This window comes from Micropterus dolomieu, linkage group LG22 (genome assembly GCF_021292245.1).
Source record: "Micropterus dolomieu isolate WLL.071019.BEF.003 ecotype Adirondacks linkage group LG22, ASM2129224v1, whole genome shotgun sequence".
Lineage (NCBI taxonomy): Eukaryota > Metazoa > Chordata > Actinopteri > Centrarchiformes > Centrarchidae > Micropterus > Micropterus dolomieu.
This window is the reverse complement of record NC_060171.1, coordinates 7,597,426-7,613,383: the sequence shown is the minus strand read 5'-3', so window position 1 is coordinate 7,613,383 and position 15,958 is coordinate 7,597,426. Positions and strand designations below refer to the sequence as shown.

The following is a 15,958-nucleotide window of genomic DNA, read 5'->3' as shown; positions in this document are numbered from 1 at the left end:
GCATACAGCCCTCCCAGGTGCTCTGGCTCATCACCCCTGCCATTGAACAGCAGGAAAACAGTGTAGAAGCCTAGTTCTGACAAGAAAACTCTTAACAAACGAATCTTGTGTCAGAGGAAAGATGAGTCATTCGTGTCCCCCATACCGCCATCAAGAAATGAATCCATATTTTGAATAAGTCACATCCATTCCACCAATCCCAAAAACATCAGAGGGAGCGCAGAGACAGATATTATCCCATTTGTCCCACGAGTTGTGTGTCACAATTCTCCTGAATCTTCCTTGAGCACTTGTGTTCTCTGTCGCTGGAATGCGTTTTTAGTGGTGTTGTGTTAATAACCACTTTGCACAACTTCTTTGGGATTTATCAGTCAGTGTCATTTAGGAATTCCTGTCGTATCTCAGTTTGCTTTAATGAATTTATGCAAATTCATGTGCCCTGTCAGTTCCCTGAATAACTACCACTCCTCTTTATCTTTTAGTGCCACTTGAGTATGAAAACCAACACATACCACAAATTATTTGCCTGTTTCGTTGATTGCCGATGGTTAAAGAATAGGTTTGTCACTTAATGGTCTCTGGTTTTAGTTCCTGTATTACCTGGAAAAAAGAGTGACTGACACTCACCCTTAATTACTGCCTACCTCCTAATGCAGAAATGCACTTCAGTTTGCACACATTCTTTTAACTGTAATCCTTTAGGTGATTTTGCTCTTTTCGCTAACAGCAAGCTTTAGATTCACACAGTTAAACATGTTAGTAGAAAGTTGGTGTAGATCAACAGTAGGAGACTACTTGTGCTGAGCAGCTCACATTTGAAAATCCATTGCTTAAGGGATATTACTTTGCTCATCACTTTCTGTTCCTGACCCCAACCTTGAAATTCTTGAATTAAGTTTTTTTTTTTAAGCCACACTATTACACGCTACAGTTTCCATTCACATGTTTTTTTGTGTAATGCGCGTTTTCAGTTTGTGCTTAAAAAAGAGTGGAAGTGCAAAAGTTGAAATACCGCAAAAAAAAATTTATTCTCGGCTGAGGTGGAAAAATTTGCATATTGACGAAAGTAAATGCAGCAAAGTGCAGTGGAAACAGGTAAATCATAATGTACAGAACATTACTTAAACATCCACTCTATTTTCTGCTCCACTGGAGAGATGAAAAGTGGCAGCAGAAAAAATCTGTGTGGAGCAATGAGGAGACCATAACCTTTCTCAAAATAATACACAAAACAAACATAAATGCCATATTTCCATGTTGTTTTTTCTAAATCGTGTTTGTTTGTTTGAGATTTGAGTGATGCTGTCTTAATTATGTAATTTCATTGTGCTCTCTTCTTCTGCCATGGTTTAATAGCCCCTGTCTGGAAAAATTAGCACTAGCAGCTGTTTATCTCGATGCGCTCGACTTCCATAATGGTTGTGGAAGGAAATTTCGAGACGCATTTATTTGTGTTTTGTTTTGCTGATTTTTCTGGAAATCTGTAATCTAAAATCTGTGCTAAATTTGGATGGAAGCTTGGGTATTGACATCTTTTAAATCATTTGTTTTATCAGACTAACAGTTGAAAAACCTAAAGACATTCAACTTACAGTGATGTGAAATGGAGAAGAGCAGTGAATATTCTCAGTTGAGAAGCTGCAACTAAATAATGTGAATCAGTGATCAAATTCTGTCAGTTCTGTCATTTGTATAATCACTGACCTGCCTAATCATTTCAGCACTAAAAGTAACCCAGACTGACTTGTGAGCTGCCGTGTTCAGCTACACTCAGCTGCTGTTTAAGGGGACCTCTTATGCTCATTTCCAGCTCTATATTTTATCAGCTTTTTTCTAAGAAGTCAGCCACAGATGGAGTGGATGTGCTTGAAGACAATTCAGCAGAACAGTATCTGCAAATGACTTTAAAATGCTTCCACACTGCCGACATGTCAACGTAATGGTGTGTTCACACTGAAAGCAAAGTTAATAAAAGTTTGACCCCTGGACATTTTGAGTGTTCACACACAACGCCATGAGTGAATAAACACAACCTGCGAATACAGCTGTATGAACCCAAAGTAAACCTTTTGCTGTGATTTAATTAAAATAAACAGATCAAACTGGTGCCGAAATAACTACAATATGATGCTGATTTCTTAGACATATGAATTCATGCTTTGTCAGGTCTGTCAGCAAGTCTGCAGGACAACAACTTTCAAAATGTTTGTTTTCTGAATGTAGTTCGGATGGAGTTGGGCTATGCTATGCTAACTTGTTCACAGTAAAGTACAATAGCTGGAATAAAATTGACACATATTTTGTGAACTCACCAGGTAGTTCAACTTCCTCGCTTTCCTTTCTCCAAGTAATGTCCAGTTTTGTCCGCTTTTTATATAAATATGAAGTAGTAGTCCAGTAGAACTCCAACGCCAACAACAACAGTGGAACGGGATGTGCACGGAAGCTAGCTGCCGAGAAGCGCAAGTGAAGATAAATCAATCAGTAATCAGTAATCCCAAAAACTAAAGTAAACAGCTAATTTAATAAAAGCAGTTAACTCTGACCTCGTCCTGCGAGTAAACGGCATAGTTGTCAGAGCATAATCCAGTCCGACTACGGGTGTTTATTTGTCCAAAAGCTGCAGCGCTGCTCCCCATACACTTCCCCATTCTTTAGGAGCTCTCCGTCGGCCAGCGGATTGTCATTACACCGCTTGCCAGGTCCTCTGCAAACAACGCTCTGAAGCCGCTGGTGACGTTTGGACATTTCTCACCCAAACTGAAAAATTTGAACTCGCGTGAATCAGCGAATGTCGCGACAAATGCCTCTTTCAGAGCGAATTCACGTCTTTGCATTGACTTTGTACGTAATCAAGCCGCCCAAAACGCTGGATTCGCTTTCACACCTTAATTGTTGAGTAAAATTTATTCGGTCTTTTGACTTATTAGAACACTGAAAGTGCTTATTTTTTTGCTATTTTCAGCTGATTAATTTCGGTTGCTGACCATTTGGTTCATCCCTAATTTCAGGTAGTTCTTATCACGCTGTTCAAGTGTTCATTTGGTTTTAATTAGTTCTTTGATGCTGTAAAAAGGTTGTTTCACGTCATAAAAAGGGGGTTTTCAGCAGAGCCCTGCTTGCGCTTGAATTGGCCTAGTGTAAGGGTGGACCTTGATGCTGTGGCTCCACCCCAATCACTACTGCGCAGACTCACCATGATGTCACCAGCACAAGAGAGCAACACCTGTATCAAGGATATTTTGGATTAAATTTTTTACAGTGGGAGGAAGTGGAGATGCATCATCCATCTTTATATACAGTCTATAACACCACCTCATCCTCTTGCTGGTGTGCTTGACAGCATATGACAAATGGGAAATTAGGTTGGAAAAACGAGTGTTCTCGGGACCATTGGAGGTAGTAGATATGATTGGCCTGGCTGATCTGCTACCTAACTAGCTAATGGGAATTTGTTAGTAGAAGGACCGAAAGCACAAGAAAAAACTGGAAACTTAGAATTCAGAGAAGTCTGAAGCCTTAACCTTTTGCTCACATTTGCTTTTACATATTTTAAATTTTGGCCACGTTTAATGTGAACATCTAACATGATGTATGTGATAAAAAATAAAGAAAAGCATAATGGGCCTCCTCTAACCGATGATCAAATCCACTTGAAGAGATTGGGAATAAGGTGTTTAGTGTAAGTAGACCTCAACCAGATTTCTAAAGGGAGGGGGAAGCACTACTCTTTAATTACCTCACTCTCCCAGATAATTCCTGTCTGGCTGGGGATTTGAGCCGACAACCTCCAGGTCTTTCGACTGAGCTCTCTAGGCTTTTAGGTTGTCTGATTGTGTGCCATTAATGTAACAAATAGCTGCTCAGAACCCTGGGTCACTCACCTACAAGACAGAGTGCTACTTTGCAGCAGGGACTGCAGCCTTTTCCACGGCCTAAAAATAGACCACCGCAACACACACACACACACACACACACACACACACACACTCTTATTTGCAGACATGCATGTATACAGACAGAGACAAACATAGTAAACATGTACGGACATATACATATTCTATGTTTACAGATAAGGGACTCCAATGTGACAGTAGTGGAGATGCTCTGTGTCTTTGCATCATGCTTGGCCAACCAGCTTTCCACTAATTAGCCAGTGTGTTTGCTGTTTTCCAGTTGTGGATGCCTCCCAGTGCTGCTGCCAGTCCATATACACACATGCATGCAGCCGTCACACCATATCTTTTATTATAATATAAATGTGACAAAGGTGGCAGGGTATTTGTGTGTGTGTGTGTGTGTGTGTGTGTGCTATGCCAGGGGGAGTAGTCTTTCTTCGAGTTTTCAGAAGAGAGGATGCTGTAATGAGGTTTCATGAATATGTGCACAGTGTATAACTATGTTTGCTGGTTTATACAGCAGGCACGTACACACAAACACAATAATAATGCAAGAATGTCATGGTTTTCTGAGAGCGACACAGACCGCACCCATGCTTTTCTTTTATGTGTGTAATGAAAGATGAATTGACGTCAATGCCTCAGATGCTGTACATTTATACAGTTGGCTGAATTATAGCTTAATGGGGTGGAACAGTAGTGCATATTACCAGAGTTTAACACTGCTAATAGACCTCAGCTCGGCAGGTTAAGTCACACTGCTCAGACGGTTCCTTACAATATAATTTCACTTTTTTTTGGTATTGACTTAACTGATGTTTTTTTGACCTTATTCATTATTTTCTGACATTTTGTAGAATGAACAATTACTTGGTTAATCCAAATAAAAAATAAAAATCTGCAGATTAATCTATGATAAAATAATTGTTAGTTCTGGCCCTAGTGTCTACCCTAGAAGATGGGGCAGAGATGTTGTTGTCACTAGTGGAAAATAAATGGTTTACACGGAATCAAATATTCTATTTCCAGGTCTATTTTTCATTGTGCCATCTGTGCCAGCTGAAAAACTTAAAATGTTAAATTCAACACTTTTCAGCAGAGATGTAGTGTGAGTCCATCTGTATGCACATAGCTGTCCAAGTTTTTGTGTGGAGCTTTTCAGTTAGACTATAAATGAAGCACTGTCACATAAGTTCAAATCCACCAACTGGCTCAGGCCTTTCATAAAGCCTTTATTATTTCAGTTTTTATTGTGCTTACATGGTACATTCACTAAATAAATGTGTGCTTTATACATACACAAATCATACAATCCACAGAGAGAAACAGGGGGGGTCACCATCATCAAATTTTGCCTAGGAGTGAGCTAGTAGTTCAATCCAGCCCTTCTCTCACCCAGTGTGTGCTGTGATCTCTCCTGTGACCCAGCACATGATAAGCAGGCGTTCTGACATTGGCTGAAATGCTTGAACATAGAGCTTAACAGCATCTCTGAGAACTTCAATGAAACCCAAGCATAAATATTGCAGCGGCAGAAAAAATACAGGTAAATCTTGAGCGCAACTTAAAATGAGTGAAGATGCAAAGATTAGTATTTAGTATTAGTATTTTAGGACACTTGAACATATGCTGGCTATTTTGGGGACTGCCTGTTTCTATCATGATTGTTTACTTTTTTATGCAGAAAAAGTCACCTTATCTGCAATGCTGAACTTTCAGCATACATACTTAGACACATTCACAGCAGCCCGCAGTCTGTTACTGCTGACACGGAAAACAATTTGGAGTTATTGCCTCGCTGTCTTTGATGTTGGCCGTTCAGTGTCACTGCCCAGGCTTTCCAGCCAGTATCTGTCTGGCAGTCAAACCAGTGAGCTGCAGGTCACAAGTCCATTTTTCTAACCTCCAACCTGATAGTCTATAGAGGCTTTGTCAATGTCTGAAAAATCACATGGCAACCATGGCTGACACAGTAACAGAGATCCAGTGGAGAATTGGCTGTGCTCAAATAATGGCTGTAATTATGTCGCAACTGGGGCAGAAAAAGAGAGGTACCCAAGAAAAAAAGAGTGATCATGGTGAGGGTGAAAGTCTATTCAGTAATGTTGTAAGTAAGACTGACTGGTCTGATGAGGGACAGACAGCCTGCCTCTAAATATAAATTACTTGCTTTTGGTCCCAGCCTTATTAACCACAGTTCTGCTCTTGTTAAAACCTTAGAGATTATCTTTGGTGCTATCTGGAAGTTAAATAACCAAGCTAATAATGCAAATGGTAATGTTGAGATCCAACAATTGGCCACATAGCTTTGTTGCTGAGCAAATTAGATGTATAAAAATTGAGCACACTTGTAGCTAATTAGTTAAGAAGCTGACAAGAGATAATGGCTGATTGATAAGTAACAAAATAATAATCTCGCAGATAGTCACCTGTACATGCAGATGGGGTGACAAATTAAAAGAAAAACCAACATAGTGTCTAGTGTTGGACACACGCACACACTACAGCATAACCACCGGATCCCGTTACTGTGGGGGTCAAGCATTCAGGTCTGTACCATTGTGTACCCCATACATGCACTTGCCCATTTGTTGAGAATATGGTGAGGGATCTTTAAATGTCACATATAAAAAATCAGAATCAACTGGGCCTGCTCAGCATTTTGCATTTTTATACATGCCACAGAGCATAGTTGGATGTTAATTGTTTAATTATACCATGCAGTGCACCTGTTTGGAAGCATCTGCATGTGTTATGTTTCTCCACTCATTTATTCAGGTTTTTCCTTTTTGCTACCCATGTGTACGTAACCCATACTCTTTTCATGAAATGAAATTAGTGATGTCATTCATAACATTATCAGCTATTCACAGTTATGGCTGAGGACTTTAGAAGAGATTATGTCTTCTTACATCTCATGAAAGCCTGCTATACTTGTCTGTGTGTGTTTCAGGGCTCCCGGTCCAGTGGCAAGGTGCACAGCTTTGGGAAGAGAGAGCAGGCCATTAAAAGGAATCCCAATGTCCCTGCGGTGGTCCGAGGATGGCTGTACAAACAGGTCAGGACACCAGACTGAAACACACTCATTCTGTTGTGCATACAAATCAAGACTTCTGTCGCTGACAGACAACATTTTGACTGATTTTGGTTTTTGACATTAACTGTATTTACTGGACTGCCATATTTCAAAACTAAGAGTCTGAATAACAGCATTGCATTTACAAAATGCTTTGTAAACAGCATTTTCTGTTTACTGAAATAAGGTAGGTTATATGCATAATCAAATTTAGAGATGTCATGTGGGCCTACCACCCACATAGCAAGGTGTAGTGATCTGGTGTGTTGCGTGTTGGACAGCGGGCAAAAACAGGTTGAAGCCTTGTTGAACTTGACTCCTGGCTATGTATACTTGGTCTTGGGAAGTGTCACCTCTAATGTGGAAGAAGCAAAAGCTACTCACATCACCAGCTTTATAACGAAACTCGTCACTTTTGGCTTCCCGCCTTTTGTTAATTTGGACATAGATAACCAACAATTAGAAAACCGTATCAACATGACAGATTAAGGTTTTAGGTTCAAACAGGAGGGAAACTCTTTTTTGCTTTTTTATTTCACCAGTAGTCTTTACTGCTTTCCTGGGGAGTCCTGGGTACATTCACTAAAAACAAACAGCTAAATAATAAACATTATAATGTAGTGTTGCCTTCATTAATTGAGCAAGGGCTGTCTAACCATCATTTTCTTTTTTAGGTTTGATGACACAAACTGTCAAAATAAATCAAATAACAGTTCTATATAATATCAGAAAATAATGTAGAATCCCCATCACAACTTCTGAAAGCCCTTGTTTTGTCTGACCAGCAGTCTGAAACCCAAAGATATTGGTAATAGTGGAACAATCCTCACATTTCAGAAGCTGGAACAAGAGAACAATGATTTAAAAGGTACATACATTTAAATCAATACAAGCATATAAAACTTGAACTAAACTTAAAAGCATTTAAATGAATAGGACAGTTCTTTAAATACCTGTATGAACACATTTATTGAAATATTGTCTTATTTAGAATATTGTTAGTTTATCATTCGTAAGCAACAAAGCTGAAACAACTCATTATTACCATAAAATGTTAATAGATTGTTCAGAATATACACTGCTTAAAAAAATAAAGGGAACACTAAAATAACACATCCTAGATCTGAATGAATGAAATAATCTCATTAAATACTCCTTTCTTTACATAGTTGTATGTGCTGACAACAAAATCACACAAAAATTATCAATGGAAATCAAATCTATCAACCCATGGAGGTCTGGATTTGGAGTCACACTCAAAATCAAAGTGGAAAACCACATTACAGGCCGATCCAACTTTGATGTAATGTCCTTAAAACAAGTCAAAATGAGGCTCAGTAGTGTGTGTGGCCCCCCAAAGAAATGCCACCCCACACCATTACTGACCCAAACCGGTCATGCTGGAGGATGTTGCAGGCAGCAGAACGTTCTCCACGGCGTCTCCAGACTCTGTCACGTCTGTCACATGTGCTCACTGTGAACCTGCTTTCATCTGTGAAGAGCACAGGGCGACAGTGGCGAATTTGCCAATCTTGGTGTTCTCTGGCAAATGCCAAACGTCCTGCATGGTGTTCACAACCCCCTCCTGTGGACGTCAGGCCCTCATACCACCCTCATGGAGTCTTTTTCTGACCGTTTGAGCAGACACATGCACATTTGTAGCCTGCTGGAGGTCATTTTGCAGGGCTCTGGCAGTGCTTCTCCTGCTCCTCCTTACACAAAGGCGGAGGTAGCGGTCCTGCTGCTGGGTTGTTGCCCTCCTACAGCCTCCTCCACGTCTCCTGATGTACTGGCCTGTCTCCTGGTAGCGCCTCCATGCTCTGGACACTACGCTGAAAGACACAGCAAACCTTCTTGCCACAGCTCGCGTTGGTGTGCCATCCTGGATGAGCTGCACTACCTGAGCCACTTGTGTGGGTTGTAGACTCCGTCTCATGCTACCACTAGAGTGAAAGCACCGCCAGCATTCAAAAGTGACCAAAACATAAGCCAGGAAGCATAGGAACTGAGAAGTGGTCTGTGGTCACCACCCGCAGAACCACTCCTTTATTGGGGGTGTCTTGCTAATTGCCTATAATTTCCACCTGTTGTCTATTCCATTTGCACAACAGCATGTGAAATTGATTGTCAGTCAGTGTTGCTTCCTAAGTGGACAGTTTGATTTCACAGGAGTGTGATTGATTAGGAGTTACGCTGTGTTGTTTAAGTGTTCCCTTTATTTTTTTGAGCAGTGTATATACGTTCCTGATTGACAGCCTGTTCATGTCTCTTTAACACGCTACATGGATGAGTTCCAGCTTCAGCCTGCATGGTCCTGTAACATTTCCTCCAGTGGCCTGGTTTTATTTTTTCTTGATTTAAGTTTTTTTGCTTTGACAATATAGAGCACCCGCTGTTGATCACAGACATGCTATTACTGTACTGTATTTGTATAGTTATACTTAAAATATCTGTAGTTGGCATCGTCCCACTGGAAAGGGCTTGGCCCTCAGTACAAGACAAACAGTGAGTGATGTTACTGCAAAGCAATTATATTTTAATGACCACACACAGAGGCACCTACACACAAATACACACAGGCACAGGCAGGAATGCACAGCCACAGATGCGCATATGAACTTAGTCTATGCAGTGCAATCAAATTTTAATTTAAAAAAATCTTTTAAATGCTGGCAAGGGCATACATTTATAGGCACAACCACATGCACATAAATATACACATATACATGCTCATACATTTTTAGCCAAAGGAGAAGCATATATTTGTGCTTGGGTTGATTTCATCCCTTCTGGATCTACTCTTCTCTTCAAACGGCACCATTTTCAGCCAGAGAACATAAAAGACAAAACGGGCAGTAAAGCAGCCGTGGCAGGCCCAGCGAGCCAGTGAACAAGGACAAATGATCTCTCCCTTCCTCCCTTTCTCTCCAGTTCACTCTCTTTATCTCTGCTCATGTCCACCTCACTTTTCCTTTCATTACTTGTTTCCTGACTGTATCCGCTCTCCCTCGCTACTTTTTTCTATCTCTAACTCTCCCTTCATTTTCTCATCCCCCATCCCCCCTCTCTTCCTATTTAAGATATCTTGTCTATGCATTCTTGTTATCTCCAACAATCTGTGCTACTTTCTGTCTTATTATCTTTTCATTCATTACTTACACTATTTATCCCTCTATCTCTCTGCAGGACAGTTCTGGGATGCGTCTTTGGAAGAGGAAGTGGTTCGTCTTGGCTGATTTCTGTCTGTTCTACTACAAAGGTGAGTCGTTGTTCAAGAAAAAGGTTTATCTTTGTCGACTGGACATAGCACGTGGACAAAATGATTAAAATTCCCACTTGCTACCTTTTCCGCCTCCTGCCTCTTTGTGTTTTCCACTCCCCCACAATCATACATTCAGGCAAGGACAAAATTACAGAAGCACTTTAAAATAGAATACAATTCAAAAGACCAACACCTCCACAGTCTTTTAAAATTACCATAGCGTTGAATAAACACCTTTCAGAAAGTCTCAATAAAACCTGAATGTTATAAGCTTCACACATGTAGGATCTTTTGAATGGCTATTGTATTGGACTGCATAATGGTCTATGGGTGTCTCACTGGTGTTGTTTGAAAAATAAATCGCCTAAGATTTTGCTACCAAGAAAAAGTGGAATTCACTGTTGAGTAATCTTAGTTATTAGCACATATCTATCCAAACCTTGGCTTCAACAATGTTTTTTTTTTTTTTGAGGACAAAATCCCAAATCCCTATGCTTCTGTGGTAGTGTGTCTTTATTCCCGATCATTTCTTTTTGCCGACTTAAGGCATTGTGGGAATTGTGCTTCATAAATTCCAAGAAGACTATTCAGTGTGAATATTAAATCTTGACCTTGAGCATAGTAAATAGACAAAATGTGCTCACTGTTTGAAAGCACCTTTAATGTTAAAGTTGAGGTCCTCACTGTGAACGATCTCCACCAGCATCAAAAACTTGCCTGAGAAAACTAGAAACAAAATCACACATACCTTTTTATTTCTTTTCTTTTCTTGTCTTTAAATTGATGGAAATACACATCACCAAAGGAGGAAAAAATAAATATGTATAATGGAAATATGACAGCTTTCAAGCAAAAAGGTTTGGACGAATTTCAGAAGTTTGAATTAGACTCTGGTGATGGTAGATTTGAAGTAAACTGCAGCTGACAAAGGAGCGGGTGATTCAATCTCAGCGAGCATTAATCTGATCTTTCTCGGTGGGTTACAGCTCAAACGCGTGGAAATATATGGACACACACACACACACACACACACACACACACACACACACACACACAGCTGCATCCCTCCCTCACCATTAGTTTCCATCCTCTGGCTGTCTTGATCTGCCTCTCCACGCCTTTCTTTTTCATCTCCATATTCTTAACCCAACCTTTTTGGACACCTCGTCATCTGCCTCCTCGCCTTGACAGGAGGATAAAATCAATTCTCTGTTGTTTCTTTTTCTCTCTTTTCTCTCTCTTGTCTTTCTCTCTCAGTTCAAAGGTTTCTCCTCTCAACATGTGAACACTTGATCTGTCTCCAGCATCACTTATCCCTCCTCCCTTCATCTCTTGTTTTTACACAAATAACCAAACCTCCTCTCGTTGTCTTTGCTTTTTTTCTTATTACATTGTTTTTTTGATGGTTTCTGTCAGGGCTGTAGAGGTCATGTCCTTGTTAGTTTTTCTGGGAATTGTAAAAGCCTGGTGTTAACATTTTAAAATTATAAACTTCCACATTGTATTTTAAAGGATGATTTCAGTAGTTTTAGACAAAACCTTAGCCAGAAATACAAACAAGAAACCAAAAAAAATAAGACAGGAAGGTTGGCAGGCAGAACTGTTAACTGAATTTATACAATTAGAGCTGAAGCATTTTGCGTATTACAGTTTTTCTCACTCGCTTTGGTACATTTCTCAAATCATCCTTGACATTTGCAAAACAGTAAGTGCATTTCTCAAAACATATCGTACAAACAGCACTTGCTCAAAATCCTTAGTCTGTCTCAAAAGTAAATATTTCTGTCAGCGATCAGATCAAAACAGTTCTTGTGTAATTGTTTACGAACAACATAGTCAAAATGTTTAGCCATGTTATAAATATAACAGTGTACTCTGTAAGTGTTTTCTGATGTAAACTATGGCTAACATTTTGATGGCAATGATTGAGAATGCACAAGGTTGCACTTTTTCAATAAGGCATATCAATTTCAACAGTAAAAAGTAAAGTAACACATTGCTAACAAGAGATTGTACAGGATTCACAGTTACCCTTTGACTGTTTGTTCTGTAATTTGTTGACAGAGCATGTCATTCCAGAAAAGAAAGGCCTTGAATGTTTTACAGCACTGCATAGCACAACGGAAAAAAATACAAAATGTTGATGTTGTTGTCTATTCTTATTTTGTCTATGCACCATGGTCTGTACGAAACAACATTTCGTTCAGCTGTATACTTGTATGCGAAGAATTGCAATAAAGTTTGACTTTATTAACTTTGATTTTGACAACGTGTTCAGCCTTTTTACATCTAATGACTAACGCAATGAACTACTGCCTAGATGTTTTGAGGGTTAAGACCATTCAACAGAGAACCGGTGTAATACATTGTGATCAGAATGACACAAGCAATTGGTAATGTTGGAAACAGCAGACAATTTTACATAATCATTTGCATCAATGTGTCAAAGCATTTGCAATTTGTTCAAAACAATGAGAAATTGCTTTTATGATGTGCACAAGTGACGAGATGAGGTGCAGTTTTGATAATTTCAATTCTGATCTGTGAAGTGTACTAAAGCGATTGAGGAAAAACTAATCAATAGACAATGAATTAGCAACTATTTAAATATTTTCAGGCTTCGTCAGATAAGACAGGAAATCCACTTTCTTCAGGTTTTTAGACTGATGGTCAGATAAAACTAATTTGGAGATGACACAGTGGGTCCTGGGAAATTATCTTATTGACAGAACACTTAATTAGATAGATCAAGAAATTAATCTGGAGATTAATCGATAATGACAATAATTGTTAGATTGTCTGCAATTGATTCCTGGTTTCACCCTCTCATTTCTTTTACCACCTGTGTCAAGTCAGTTTTATATCACAATATAACAAATTTGCCTCAAGGGGCTTTACGGTCTATATAACATACAACAGCATATGACACCCTCTATTCTTAGGCCCTTAAATCTGATATGGACAAACCTTTTAACAGGGAAAAAAATGGACAGAATAGAGTGACAAAATACTACCATTCTTGTGCTGTTTGGGTGTTATCTTGCTTCCCTTGTCATGGTCTAGTCTGCTCAATGTGTGTGTGTGTGTGTGTTTGTTTGTGTGAGTGAGACAGACGGGGCAAAGCAGATAAAAAAGACCTCACCGTCTCACCCACCATTTAGGGAATGTCTCCTCCAAAGGTCCTTGAATTATTTTTAACCAATTACCCCTTTAATCCACTGTGCCGTCTTATCACCTCTCAGCCAAACACCCACACACTCGTGCAGGTGCTGTGCACACATATTCTCATACCAATACTAAATTTTACATTGAGGTATTATTTGTGTACACACACATACACACACATGCACACACACTTTCTAGCATGCTGCCACAATGTTCAGCAGAAAACAAAAACTCTGTAGCTATTTATTTATAGATGTGTGAAGTCATTAAGATAGAACATAATGTGGTTGCATATGCGTGTTTGTGTTTGTACTATTTGTGAGGACCAATTTGAATTTCAGACCTTGAGAGTAAGGTTGGTTTTGCAAAGTGAGGACATTGTAAGCAGTCTTCTCTTCTTCAACGGACTTTAGGTTTAGGTTAAGGTAAAAGATTGAGGACTGCATTATGTCAATGAGGGTCCTTTCAAATATAGAAGTGTGTGTGTGTGTGTGTGTGTGTGTGTGTGTGTGTGTGTGTGTGTGTGTGATGTCAGCATGTAAACCCGAAGGGGCACAGAGGAATGGCGGCTGGCTGCCAGTTGGACCAGGACAGCTTTAGCTCTGTGACACTGGGATACCAGAGTGGTCATTTACTGTTTGGCACAACACTGTGGTATGAATGACGACACATGAGTGAGAGTGTGTATGTGAGTGTTATGATACTGGTGGCAGGCAGTGATGAAATTAGTGGGTGTTGAGTGATATTTATTTTGTTGCTCTTTCCTTTCCTCCATATCTCTCTCACTCCTTTTCTCACCTTCCTCACCCTGATTATCTACTCCCTCCCTCCCTCCCTTTCTCTTCCCCATTCCTCCTGCCATCTCCCTCTTGCTCTCTCTCTTTCTCTATCTGTCTCTCTCCACAGACAGCAGAGAGGAATCGGTCCTAGGCAGTATTCCTTTGCCCAGTTATATCATTTCACCTGTGGGACCTGAGGACCACATCAGCCGCAAGTATGCCTTTAAGGTATGCCTCTCATTGTTCTACAGACTACTCTATGTTGATTCATATCTTGAATTACTTTATCCTTTCTCAGATGTGATTTTTTGGCGGGTGCAATGAGGTGTGTGTGTTTGTGTGTGTGTGTGTGTAGCCACCTATTTTATGCTATTGGATTAAAAAACAAAACAAGGAATGATTGCTCTTGAAATTAACAAATGCAGCACAGATTGATTGATCATTTGCAAGCATATGAGTTTAATGTATTTTTCACAATTGTCATTTGCCATATGGTTATGATACCTAGATCAAACACGTCCATGTAAACTTTAAAATTCAAGCCACACAAGGAATAAAAACAAAGCTTCGGTTAAAGCTAATTTTACTAAAAACTTGTACATAAGTGCATTGCTCTTCTTTGCACTACTTTAAAGTTTATTTGATCCCGTTGATTTTGTAGAATATGATTAGTGACTGAAGGATTCCTATTTTAGGCATATATGCTAAAATGTATATCCCTCATGCTATTAAAAGCACTTTTAATGAGAATTTCCACTTAGTGATTTACGTTGTTGATGACAGAGACATTCATTTGAAGCAATACATGTTACTTTCCAGCTAAAAACCTGCTGCCTCTATACAACATAATGCTACCGTAACACCTGTTGTATGTTGACCAGCAGTTTGGGTGGCACATGACTATTAGCCCCAGGCCTAATTATCAAGGATAATTTATGAGTAATGTACTTAACATTGTACAATCTCTTTTGAACAAACCTTTCTGTTTGTGTGGCGTTGAAGAGTTGTTTCTGAGTACCTTTTATAACTGGAACAATGACAGCATGTCTTATCACTAAAACTAATTGGCAATTACCGAAAAATCTAGAATATTTTTCCTTTTAAAATGTTAGTAAATAAAACAGATCAACATTTTTCTATAATCATAACCATGCCTAGAACCTACCCGCCCAGCCACCACTCAGCTTTGTGGAGCACTCACCACCTGTTGTGGCGATGTCTATTACTATGTCTGTCAGTGTCTTTATTGAGACAGACATGCTCCTCAGGAATGGAATGAAGTTTTTCCATTCACTGAGGCACAAGTCTTTTTTGAGTCAATCCCGACACATGTGAAGTTAAGCGGCATACATACTGTACAGCACCCACAACAGAGTCTCCCACATATACTGTACATATAGGCTTCCACTTTATTCATAGCTTAAAAATGTGAATGCATGTACTGATACTGTATATGCAAAAGGTTTTCAGGTCTAATCTGGTTTATAACATGCCTAGTTGTTGAACAAAAGCATTGGGACCAAAAGGTCATAGGTTTGATGGCAGCAGCAGAAGCAGCAGCTGCATAGCCATGTTCCCTGATCTATCTGTGAGCTAGACACCGATCCTCTACCTTCTCACAGCTTAAAGATCTTTGGATGAGAATGTTGGCATAGTGTCTAGGTATTAAAATACCTAGACACTATGCCAACATTCTTAAACATTAAATATTTAACACTAAAAATTAAACATGTTACATTTCACTAATGGTCAATTTGTAGTCATTGTAACATGGACA

General features: G+C 39.5%; 1 protein-coding gene across 5 annotated transcripts in view; it reads left to right on the top strand.

Annotated features, from left to right (window-relative positions):
- Window positions 1-15,958, top strand: part of LOC123961276 (pleckstrin homology domain-containing family A member 7-like) — a 150,499-nt gene that overhangs the window by 103,683 nt on the left and 30,858 nt on the right. For all 5 annotated transcript variants that reach the window (XM_046036523.1, XM_046036518.1, XM_046036522.1 and 2 more), the window contains 3 exons: window positions 6,853-6,957; window positions 10,162-10,234; window positions 14,309-14,409. In XM_046036523.1, coding sequence (XP_045892479.1) covers window positions 6,853-6,957; window positions 10,162-10,234; window positions 14,309-14,409 — 279 coding nt within the window. The remainder of the gene's footprint in view (window positions 1-6,852; window positions 6,958-10,161; window positions 10,235-14,308; window positions 14,410-15,958) is intronic.